Consider the following 11,825-nt stretch of genomic DNA (forward strand, 5'->3'; position numbering starts at 1 on the left):
CACACTAAGACAGTGTATTGTGCTGTCTGCTAAGTGGGTTGTCAGTAGTTGATTTTTTTTTTTCAGCTTTAGCCTGAAATCTAGTAGGACGTTATTACCTTGGACTGCCCCCAACTTGTCCTATTCATGTGTGGAATCTCATTGTTGGTATGGACATCATTCAAGCTGGTGTTCCAAAGCTGGAGGTTCCCACTTCATTAGTGCAGTGTTTCGAATGTCTGGAGAGAGTGCAAGCACTACGTCTCTTTCTGACAGCTAGTCGAGGTGATAACTGAGAAGATCTGGAGGAAAGGGCTGAAGAAAACCATTGAGAACTACATTTCAGGAGAGAAGAAGCCAGTGAGCATTTGCTTTAAAGATGGAACCTGCCACTTTGGTATTTACATTGCTCTCAATATGGACAGTCACATCTGCTGTGTCGACTGAAGAAGAGGGTGAGTCTGATTAGACACCTGCAGATAAAAACCTTAAATTCCATAGTTTTCTTATTATTTGAAAACAACCCATTTTGATTATGGAATTTAAGCCATTTGACATATAGCCTATATTTGGTAGTAATTAATTTTGTACAATTTGGTAATTTAAGGAGTACCAATTTTAAAGGAGATTTTAAATGCACTGCTCATGCATTGTTATTTTTCTTTTGAAACATTAAAGCATCTACCATTACAATTATTTGTATTATATTTATATACACACACTAATTTTGATGATTTAAATTTGAATGATTTGGTGATATACATGTTGGCAAATTTCAGTACAACAATTATTCATACAAGGCTTTTTTTAAATGACAAATGTTTTATTTTGTTTTTAAAACAAGACTTTCACCAGTGTAATATTTGTTATATATATTATATTAAATATATGTAATTCTAATTATTGAATTAAATACATTTTTCATATACTTTAATAAATAATATTTAAGCCTTCTTAAGACATTTGATTAAAGACCATATTTGATTAACAAATGCTTGCAATAATATACCACCATTTATACCTTACTATAACTATGCAGATGTGTTCTTTGTTGTTGTGGGTCTAGTATTAATTTGGTGACTAGGTTCATTATAGATAGCTAGGTTTGGAAACCCATATATAGTAGTTTCCTACTTTCTGACTGCCATTATCCAAAGGTCAAGAATAATTAATTTTTGTTTATTTTTCTCGTAGAACTCAATGAAACAATCATTTGTACCAACGATCAGATGCAAGTGATCATTCCTGGTTTGTTTTTCTTGAGCAAAGTTCCACCTGTTTATGTAAGTTTGTACCATTTATTTCAAAGAAATGATGTGCAATAAATTCTTCTGTGATCTTGATATTCTGTTTTCATGATCTCAACTCAGATATGGGATTTGCACCTGAATGATCCCGAATGTCGAGGTGTTGAGGTCGGCAATGACTACGTATTCAGCATAAAGACAAACCTCACGGACTGCGGCACCATTATGGTAATCCTGAAAACGTCCTCAACAAGATTAAAAGACGACATTGTGTTTAAATCCGTGTATAACCATAAACCACTTCAAAAAAATAATTCAAAGTCACTAAAACTGGATTAATATTCCAAATTGACGTCTTTACATGTCAGATCACTAAAGACTCTTAAAAAGTCTTTGTAAACACTTGTTGCATTGAGACAAACTACAAATTTGGCATCTTTTGCTGTTTGACTTAAAAATACAAACAGTAAATTCTCATATTTTACTATGTCTTCATAGGATAAAAGGCGACCATGTGCTTCATTCATTGCATAAGCAAAGCTGCTGCCAAACAGCGAATTGTACAGCTTTGTTTAATAAGTCCCATTAATAAAATGACATGCATGGCATTAGCATGCTCATAATTATGTGCATATCTGAAAACCTTGAGGGTTTGATTTCCTTTTTAGTGATAATTTTAATTTATTTATTCAAAAGCAGATGAACAGCGTTGTTCCTTTCCCTCCATATTGGCTGGTTAGAGTCTTTTCAGAGCGCAGAGGGGCAAACAGCCATGCGGCTCTAAATTATCCTGATCTATATGGAAATGATTACTGTGTTTTCAGCTGCGGTGAATAGGCTGACTATAATTCAGTGTCGTACTTTACACGGCTTCTTTTATTTGGCTCTACGGCTCGCCTCAAACAGCAGTAGCACAGCCCAGACGACAAGCTTCACTCTGGCATGGCATAAATCTGTACTTGAGACCGCGAGTAGGGTTGAGAGCCTCTCTCAGCCTTCACCAGGGCATTTTTTGTAAAGCCAGCAAAAGGTTAACGCAGCTTTGAGAGGGGACAAAATCCCTCCTCTTCCCACTTTAGTACTTTTCCTAAGGTTTTCTCATACTTGCCTGCTGAAACTAGGGCGTTTGTGGATTAGATTATGTTGGACCTGAAAGTCCTTGGTTGTTGAAATCAGCTGCTTTTGAGAATTTGGGCTAGAATGGCAGTTTGTTGTTCTCAATACATGCAGTGTAGATTTAAACAATCTAAACACTTAGTTTTTGTAGACCAGACCACACTGCACTGAACATTTTCTCTAGAGCCTAGACTAAGTGTGAATAAGGAGGTGTGTTTGTAATGGTAGGGGAATAAAGTGGCAATAAAATCTGTTGTACCGGATGCGGTACTGTAGATTTTGGCCCTTTCAATAGCCAAATTATTTCTTTGTTTCCTTTTTAACTCTTACCTTTTATTGGCTTGTGAATGTCAGTTAGATGTTATTAAACTGTAATTGCTAAAGGATGGATGGATGGATGGATTGATTGATTGATTATTGGTAATATTTTTTTCCAGGTATCGGATGATACACACATCATGTTCACCAACTCAATTCGCAATAATGAAACTGATGTTATAACCAGAAGTTATGTCAACATCACATTTGGCTGTCGATACCCCATAAACTACATGGTCCAGCAGCAGAACGGGGAAAATTTGATCCGTGTGGATGTCAGGTGACTTTGACCCATCATTATATTACCAGTTAATTAAGTTTCAAACTCTGTCAGTCTTTCTTGTGTGTCATTTTGGTTCAAAGCTCAGTTTGTCTGGGACTGCAGCACTCCTCATGTAGTAATGGGTTTAATTATCAAAATTTTTTCAGGCGTATAAAAGGCTGAGCCCCATTAATTGTTTGTTTGTATGTAAACACAAAAAAGGATGTGAAAATTAACAAAAGACTGCCTCAGGGTCTAACTCAAGAGTTTCAATCAATATTCACTGAGCAAAGCTTTCAGCCCCTTCAATGACCCTTTTTAACATTCTTTGCCCTCACAGGACAATTACTCTCAATACAGAGGATGGAAATTTCTCAGTCTCCATGCTGCTCTATAAAGACGAAGAGTTCCAGGATAAATGGACCACTGTTCCTTCTCTTACACTTGAGGACAGCGTCTATGTCAAAGTTTACATGGTTTGTGTTTAGCAGAATAGGTGACATTACACACAAGCAATTAATGGCTTTCATGAAAGCTGCATATTCTTTGGATGCAGCATCAAAAAAGACTGGTTTTGTGGGAATGTCTGTTTTTTTAAAGGTTTTTTTTTTTTTTTTTTTTTTTGCTGAAGAGAAGTGGTAAATACTGCTTGTCATTAACAGTTTACATTTGCATTAGAATCAGAATCATCTTTATTGCCAAGTATGCTTATGCATAGAAGGAATTTGTGTTGGTGACAGGAGCTTCCAGTGTACAACAATACAAAAACAGCAGCAAGACAGATAATAATAAATAAAAAAAATAGTTATACACATACGTACATACATACACATACGTAGTGCAATTTAATACAAATCTGTTATCTGTTATGTACAGTCAAAATACAAATCTGTTATGTACAGTGCAATTTTTTTTTTCTTTTTTTCTTTTTTTCCCCAGAGGAATGAAATGGCAGAAGAGGTTGGATAAATATAAAAAAGAAACTAAACTGTGTATTGCACATAGTTATTGCTCAATGGGGAAAAAACTGTTCCTGTGCCTGACGGTTCTGGTGCTCAGAGCTCTGAAGCGTCGGCCAGAAGGCAACAGTTCAGAAAGGTAGTGGGCAGGGTGAGTGGGGTCCAGAGTGATTTTTCCAGCCTTTTTCCTCACTCTGGAAGTGTATAGTTCTTGAAGGGGGGGCAGGGGGCAACCAGTAATCCTCTCAGCAGTCCAAACTGTCCTTTTGTAGTCTTCTGATGTCTGATTTCATAGCTGAACCAAACCAGACAGTTATTGAAGTGCAGAGGACAGACTCAATGACCACTGAGTAGAATTGTATCAGCAGCGCCTGTGGCAGGTTGAACTTCCTCAACTGGCGAAGGAAGTACAACCTCTGCTGGGCCTTTTTCACAATGGAGTCAATGTGGGTCTCCCACTTCAGGTCCTGTGAGATGGTAGTGCCCAGGAACCTGAATGACTCCACTGCTGCCACAGTGCTGATTAGAATGGTGAGGGGGGTCAGTGTTGGGGTGTTTCTCCTAAAGTCCACAATGATCTCCACCGTTTTGAGCATGTTGAGCTCCAGGTTGTTTTGACTGCACCAGACAGCCAGCTGTTCAACCTCCCTTCTGTATGCAGGCTCATCGTCATCTCAGATGAGGCCGATGACAGTGGTGTCATCTGCAAACTTCAGGAGCTTGACAGAGGGGTCCTTGGCGATGCAGTCATTGGTGTAGAGGGAGAAGAGTAGTGGGGAGAGCACACATCCCTGGGGGGCACCAGTGCTGATTGTATAGGTGCTGGAAGTGAGTTTCCCCTGTCTCACAAGCTGCTGCCTGTCCATCAGAAAGCTGGTAATCCATTGACAGATAGACATGGGAACAGAGAGTTGGTGTAACTTATTCTGGAGTATAGCTGGGATGATGGTGTTGAAAGCTGAACTGAAGTCCACAAAAAGGATCCTTGCATATGTCCCTGGTCTGTGCAGATGTTGCAGGATATGATGCAATCCCATGTTGACGGCATCATCCACAGACCTGTTTACTCGATAAGCAAATTGAAGGGGATCTAGAAAGGGTCCAGTGATGTTCTTCAGGTGGGCCAACACCGGTCTCTCAAATGATTTCATGACCACAGAGATCAAGGCAACAGGTCTGTAGTCATTAAGTCCTGTGATTTTTGGTTTCTTTGGGACAGGAATAATGATTGAGCATTTGAAGCAGCATGGGACTTCACACTGCTCCAGTGATCTATTGAAGATCTGTGTGAAGATGGGGGCCAGCTGGTTAGCACAGGATCGAAGACACACTGGAAGGACCTGAAGCCTTCCTCGTCTTTTGTTTCTGAAAGACGCGGCTCACGTCATCTTCATAGATCTTAAGTGCAGGTTGAGTAGCAGGAAGAGGGGAGATGCAGGAGGAGGTGGGTGTGGGATGTGAGAATGGGCCTTTCAAATCTGCAGTAGAACACATTCAGGTCATCAGCCAGTTTTTGGTCCACCACAATGTTGGAGGCAGGAGTCCTGTAATTTGTGAGCTGTTTCATGCCACTCCACACTGATGCAGGGTCATTAGCTGAAAACGTGTTTTTCAGCTTCTCAGAGTATCTTCTTTTAGCCACTCTGATTTCCCTGTTCAGTGTGTTCCTGGCCTGATTGTACAAGACTTTATCCCCAACTCTGTAAGCATCCTCTTTGGCCTGACGAAGCTGCCTGAGCTCTGCTGTAAACCATGGTTTGTCGTTGAAGTCCTAGTAGGAATGCACATATCCTCACAGAAACTGATATATGATGTAACAGTATCTGTGAGCTCATCCAGGTCTGTGTCTGCAGCCTCAAAAACACTCCAATCCGTGCAATCGAAGCAGGCTTGTAGTTCTCGCTCTGCTTCATTGGTCCATCCCTTTACAGTCCTTACTACTTGCTTGGTTGATTTTAATTTCTGTCTATAGGTTGGAAGAAGATGAACCAGACAGTGATCAGAGAGTCCCAAAGCTGCTCTAGGGACAGAGCGATATGCATCCTTTATTGTTGTGTAGCAGTGATCCAGTATATTTCCATCTCTGGTGGGGCATGTAATGTGCTGTTTGTATTTGGGCAGTTCATGTGTGAGGTTTGCTTTGTTAAAATCCCCAAGAATAATAATAACTGAGTCCGGGTATTGTTGTTCAGTGTCTGTGATTTGATCAGCCAGTTGTTGCAGCGCTGTGTTCACACACGCTTTTGGCGCGATATAAACACTAACCAGAATAAACGAGGAACACTCCCGTGGCGAGTAGAACCTCTTACAGTTGATAAAGAGTGCTTCCAAATTAGGACAGCACATCCTCTTTAACGTTGTTACATCTGTACACCAACTTTCATTGATGTAAAAGCATGTTCCACCGCCTCTCGTTTTCCCCGTTAACTCTGCGATGCGATCCGCTCTGGATCCCGGCAGATGTAACGCGCTGTCCGGAATGGCTTCACTCAGCCAGGTTTCTGTGAAGTACAAGGCAGCAAAGGTTGAAAAGTCCTTGTTTGTACGGGTGAGATGTAGTTCGTCCGTTTTGTTAGGGAGAGAGCGGAGATTCGCAAGATGAATGCTCATCAGGGCTCCGCACCGACGGAGTCTGCGTCTCCCAAACAACACAGCCGTGCCTCCAACTAAAATGTCCAGCAAAACGTCTGAATATTTAAAAACCGGGAAAATACTGTCTGGTATAAGCTGTCGAATGTTCAGCAGTTCGTCTCTGGTAAAACTGACTGGAAAAAGATTACTAAACACAGGACAAACAAACAAAAACAACATTAATACATTTAGCAGACACTTTTACCCAAAGCAACTTAAAATTAATGTGACTAAAATAAAAAACTAACACTGAATACATGAGATTAATGAACATCCATCCATCCATCCGAATATAACAATAAATGAATTAATCTATTGTTATGTCCATCTGTCCATCCATCCATCCAATCATCCATTGTTCTACAATTGTTCTAAATTCAATCTCTCTCTCTATCTCTGTTCTAAAAGAAACAGACACACATTCTGTGCATCTTCTCTCTTGCAGAGTCACTGCTTTAAATATGTCTGTTTATTACTGACAAAGCTTTCTGGACTCTCATCTTGCAGATTCCAGCGAATCTGTTTCTTAGAGTGGAGAGATGCTGGGCCACACCAACCAAAGACCCATACAGCAACATTCAATACACCTTCATCAGGGACAGGTTTGTTGACGTAGACCCCAGGTTTAATGAACGCAATATTATTTATTGTGTTGATGTATTTCCTATTCAAATACCAAGTTGGAGTGGGACATATAGAATGGCTCATCCTTTTTTTTTTCTTTTCTATTTTGTAATAGCCAATAGCCTTTACTTTAGGTCACAGCCCAGCAGAACCATGATTTTCTACATGCTGTTGCTTGTCAGAGGCAGGTGGTATTGGGGCAATGACATGCCAGACAAACAAGCTAAAAGCTAACACACTCATAGGAATAATCTAGATTCAAAACAAGTTATGCTAATAACTTGTTAGCATTTGTGGCATTATGTTGATTACCCACAAAACAAAAAACATCTACATGTCCCTCCTTTTCTTTAAAAAAAATAACAAATAAAAGCAAATATTGAGGTTACAGTAAGGAACTTACAATAGAAGTGAATGGGGCAAATTTTGGAGGGTTTAAAGGCATAAATGTGAAGCTTATAATTTAATAAAAGCATTTACATTAATTCTTCTGTTAAACTTGTGCATTATTTGAGCTGAGATGGACTACTGTTCTTGGCGGATGTTGTAAATTGGAAAGAACTACACAGAAAATGTTAGTATGCAATTTTATCACACTAAAATCCTGTAAACACGTATAATTTTTTACAAACTATCTTTTGAATCAGTGGGTATTTTGATGTTCATGGATTGGCCCCATTCACTATTGTGCTTCACTGTTACCTCGATTTATGCATTTTGTTTTTTTTAAAGAAGGGACAAGTTGAAATGAACTTCATCAATATTATGCCACAAATGCTGATGATTGAGCTTAAGTTGTATTGAACCCGAAATATTCATTTAAAGGCACAAATCTCCAGTTCTGTTTTCATTGTATCTTTGATGCAGAAATACTGCTTTCATGTGTGTGAGATTAATGCTATTCCATTACTTTTTTTATTTATTTATTTATTTTTTATAAAATACAATGGTTACTCTGCCAAAATAAATGTATATGTAATCTTCTTCAAATAGTGCAAGATGCTTTCTGAATCTTTGTCATTTTTATATCTTGTTTTGTTTTGTTGTTGACAGTTGTGGTTAACAACAATAACAGGTTACCACAGTTTTATTGTAGCATTATTTATTGTAGTACTTACAGTACATGATATTCATTGTGAAACCATGGTTACCATGGTAAATATTTGCCAATGAACATTGTACTGATTTAAAAACTAATTTAGCTTATTAACTCCCCTCCATTGTCTTCTGTGTAAGATTACCTCATTAGTCCTTTGCTTGTGTTTTAAACACTTCATTCAGTGATAATTATCACCAACAGTGTCAAAGGATGTTGTTGAGACACATTTTCGAAACTGTTGCTAAGGGAGCTGATGACAAAACTAAGTATGCAGCCTAAGTCATGTGATGGCAGTCTGAGGCCGTATGCATTTCAGTTTAACAGCTGGGCCTGTCCTTGACAATATGGGCAGTTTCAACGCTTTCAGCAAGGAGAAAGCGGAAACCGTTTTTATGAACAAAAGTTTAAAAATTTAAATATCATTCCCGTGAGTTCAAGGCTGTAAACACAAATGGCCATCGACAAACCTGTAGTGGTTGATTACTAGTCTAAATTTTTGGGAGGGACACCTGTCAATGTCTATGGTGGTGGTTATAGCCCTGCTTGAGAAAAAAATATAACGCTTACCATCTTTTCCCATCAAATTAGCTGCCCAGTGTTATCAAATGACCAGAAACTTGCTATGATGAAGAACGGACAAGGTCCAGAGGCTCTGTTCAAGGTCCAAATGTTCAAGTTTGTTGGCAGCTCCTACACCGATGTGTTCCTCCACTGCAACGTCCAGATCTGTCATAACACAGGAGGGGTGTGCCAACCTGTAAGTCCACACTGATGCCTAAAAACCACCACAAAAACATCAAGACTGTCTACACAAAGCACTTTTAATATTGAATATCCAATGCACACAAGAGCATCAAAGATAATGATGTATGATTCAGCAGTTATTGTGCAGCATTTTAATTACTCTTAATGTTCTTAATGGGTAATTCACCCAAAAATGTAAATTCGGTCACGATTTACTTATTTACCTTCATGTTGTTCCAAACTTGGAAAAAAAATTTTTTTTCTTCCATAGTACACAAAAGGAGATATTTAGCAACGCCCAGGTCAGTTCAAACAAAAACAAAAAAATACGACTCGTATGCTATATTCCAAGTCTTCTGAAGTCATACGATAGCTTTGTATGAGGAACAGAATTAAAAAAAAAAAAAGGTTATCCCTTTTTGGAGTTTTTCAGCAAACACTTTGCATTTTATGGAAAAGAGTAGCCTGGACATTCTGCTAAAAGTCTTCTTTTATGTCCTATGGAAGAAGAAAAAAGAAACAAAGACTTTGAATGACATAAGGGTGAGTAAATGATGAAAGATTTTTTTATTACTAGGTGGACTACCCCTTAAAAAATAAAATTTGTGAAACATTTGTTGCATCAACTGAGTGCACAGCAGTATTCTGATATCTTCCAAAAATAAGCTTATTTAAAAAATCCTACAATGCAAGAAAACCGTGTCTTAAAGGGATTGTTCACCCAAAAATGAAAATTCTCTCATTATTTGCTCATCCTCATGATATCCCACGTGTGTATGTCTTTCTTCACTAGAACACATTTGAAGAAAAATAGAAAAATATCTCAGCTCAGTAGGTCCTTAAAATGCAAGTGAATAACGATTTCTATTTTGAAGCTCCAAAAATCACAGACAGTCAGCATAAACATCATCCATACGACTCTAGCGGTTAAATTAATGTCTTCTAAAGTGATGCGATCACTTTTGGTGCAAAAAAAGATCACTAGTTAAGTACTTTTTAACTATAATCCAACGTGAGGGTAAGCTTCATGAGAGGGTGGAGTCCAAGCGGCCTCTCGTGTGATGTATTCGCGTTGCCATGATACCAACGTAATGTCACGTTCTCCACTCTCCAGGATAAGCACACAAACGCACCATTGTGAGTAAAGTAACAGATAAATACAGATCTAAACCAAAACCAACCAAGCTACTGTACAGTGTTCCTCCTCCTCACTTGTAAACAGCACTGCTCTGCCGGCTGTCGCATGTGCGTCAGTTCTCGCGTGTTTCAAATGTGATTACTTCACACGCACGTACCACTCCTGACCGGAAGCATGATTTGGAGTTTAAAAAGTATTTAATATTTATCTTTTTCATACCAAAAGCAGTCAAGTCACTTTAGAAGACATTCATTTAACAGCTGGAGGTATGGATGACGTTTATGCTGACTGACTGTGGTTTTTGGAGCTTCAAAAGAGAAAACGGCATTCACGTGCATTTTAAGGACCTACTGAGCCAAGATATTTTTCTGTTTTTCTTCAAATGTGTTCTGGTGATGAAAGCAAGTCATACACACTTGGGATATCATGAGGGTGAGTAAATAATGAGAGAATTTTCATTTTTGGGTGAACTATCCCTTTAGAATTATCCGATTATTCTCTGCTTTTGATGTCAAAATTTTAAAACAGGCATGCACACAACACTGGCGCACATTAGATATGCCGGAAAGAACACCGGTTAAGTGTTTACATGCAAAGCCAAATTGGGGTAATGGCCAAAAATCTATGTGCCAATTGTTTTTTTTTTTTTTGTTGCTTAAACCGTGTATGACCAGATAAAGGAAAGCCGTTTAAAGCGGTCACATGACTTTAAAGGTTTTCAGTTTACTAAGCATAATCAGTGTAACATCATGCATGTAAACATGCTCATTAACCCATCTTTACATCACAGAACTGCTCTGTTGAAGATACGTCAGTACGGATAAGAAGGAATGTTGCGTCTTCTCACACGGTCTCGTATGGACCAATCAGAAGGCTGAAAGTGAACACTGAAAACACTAGTCAGGGTAAGTCTTTCAAACTGTTGTGTATGTGGTGTTTGCTTGTTTGTGTTTGACCAGAAAGTAAAAAATATATTTGTCACAATTATGCATGTCTTCTTGAACCACTTCAGGTGCAGAAATGCCCCCTGTCGAGACATTTGTGCTTGGAGGTCTTCTGTTCGTCCTGATTCTCGTCACAGGGGTTTTTGGGAAACTTTGGCTGCAGAGCAGGAACTCGTATCCCACTCAAGAGGCCCAGCTCACCCTCTCCAACATCCACCATATCTCAGAGGTGGCCAGCTAACCTCTGATATATATAACTCCATGTATAAACACATGAACATACATACACGCACACAGTGTTTTATGAAATATGCTCCGTTCGAAAGTGACTTCTGAGCTGTAGTGCATTTTATTTTAGTACTTATTTTGTGTTTTATTGTGATATAAATAAAGTAATAAAACAGTGAAACCACTTTTTGGATTACTGAAAGCTTGCTGATCAATTCAAATTCAAGTGGCATTAATTTTAATTGAATATATATATATATATATATATATATATATATATATATATATACAGTGCATTCAGACCCCTTCATTTTTTCACATTTTGTTATGTTGCAGCCTTATGCTAAAATGCTTTAAAAAAATAAAAATAAAAAATCCACATCAATCTACACTCCATACCCCATAATGACAAAGCAAAAAGCAGATTTTTGATAACTTAATTAAAAAGAAAAAACTGAAATATCACATTGACATACTGTAAGTATTCAGGCCCTTTGTTATGACACTTGAATTTAGCTCAGGTGCATATCATTTCT

At 38.4% G+C, this 11,825-nt stretch overlaps 1 protein-coding gene across 1 annotated transcript; it reads left to right on the forward strand.

Moving 5' to 3' along the window:
• The first annotated feature begins 90 nt into the window (after positions 1-90).
• On the forward strand, positions 91-11,361 carry si:dkeyp-110a12.4 (pancreatic secretory granule membrane major glycoprotein GP2). Its single transcript, XM_051646555.1, has 9 exons — positions 91-434; positions 1,174-1,262; positions 1,350-1,454; positions 2,780-2,940; positions 3,263-3,398; positions 7,020-7,114; positions 8,824-8,992; positions 10,908-11,022; positions 11,130-11,361. The coding sequence occupies exons 1-9, from the start codon at positions 359-361 to the stop codon at positions 11,300-11,302; spliced, it is 1,119 nt and encodes a 372-aa protein (XP_051502515.1). The 5' UTR covers positions 91-358; the 3' UTR covers positions 11,303-11,361.
• The last annotated feature ends 464 nt before the right edge of the window (positions 11,362-11,825 follow it).

The sequence above is a fragment of the Myxocyprinus asiaticus genome, chromosome 20 (assembly GCF_019703515.2).
Source record: "Myxocyprinus asiaticus isolate MX2 ecotype Aquarium Trade chromosome 20, UBuf_Myxa_2, whole genome shotgun sequence".
NCBI classification, from domain to species: Eukaryota; Metazoa; Chordata; class Actinopteri; order Cypriniformes; family Catostomidae; genus Myxocyprinus; species Myxocyprinus asiaticus.

Coding starts and splice junctions, on each gene's coding strand:
- si:dkeyp-110a12.4 (XM_051646555.1), top strand. CDS start 359: ATGGAACCTGCCACTTTGGTATTTACATTGCTCTCAATATGGACAGTC. Junction 1,263..1,349: donor GCAAAGTTCCACCTGTTTAT/GTAAGTTTGTAC, acceptor ATCTCAACTCAG/ATATGGGATTTGCACCTGAA. Junction 8,993..10,907: donor CAGGAGGGGTGTGCCAACCT/GTAAGTCCACAC, acceptor TTTACATCACAG/AACTGCTCTGTTGAAGATAC.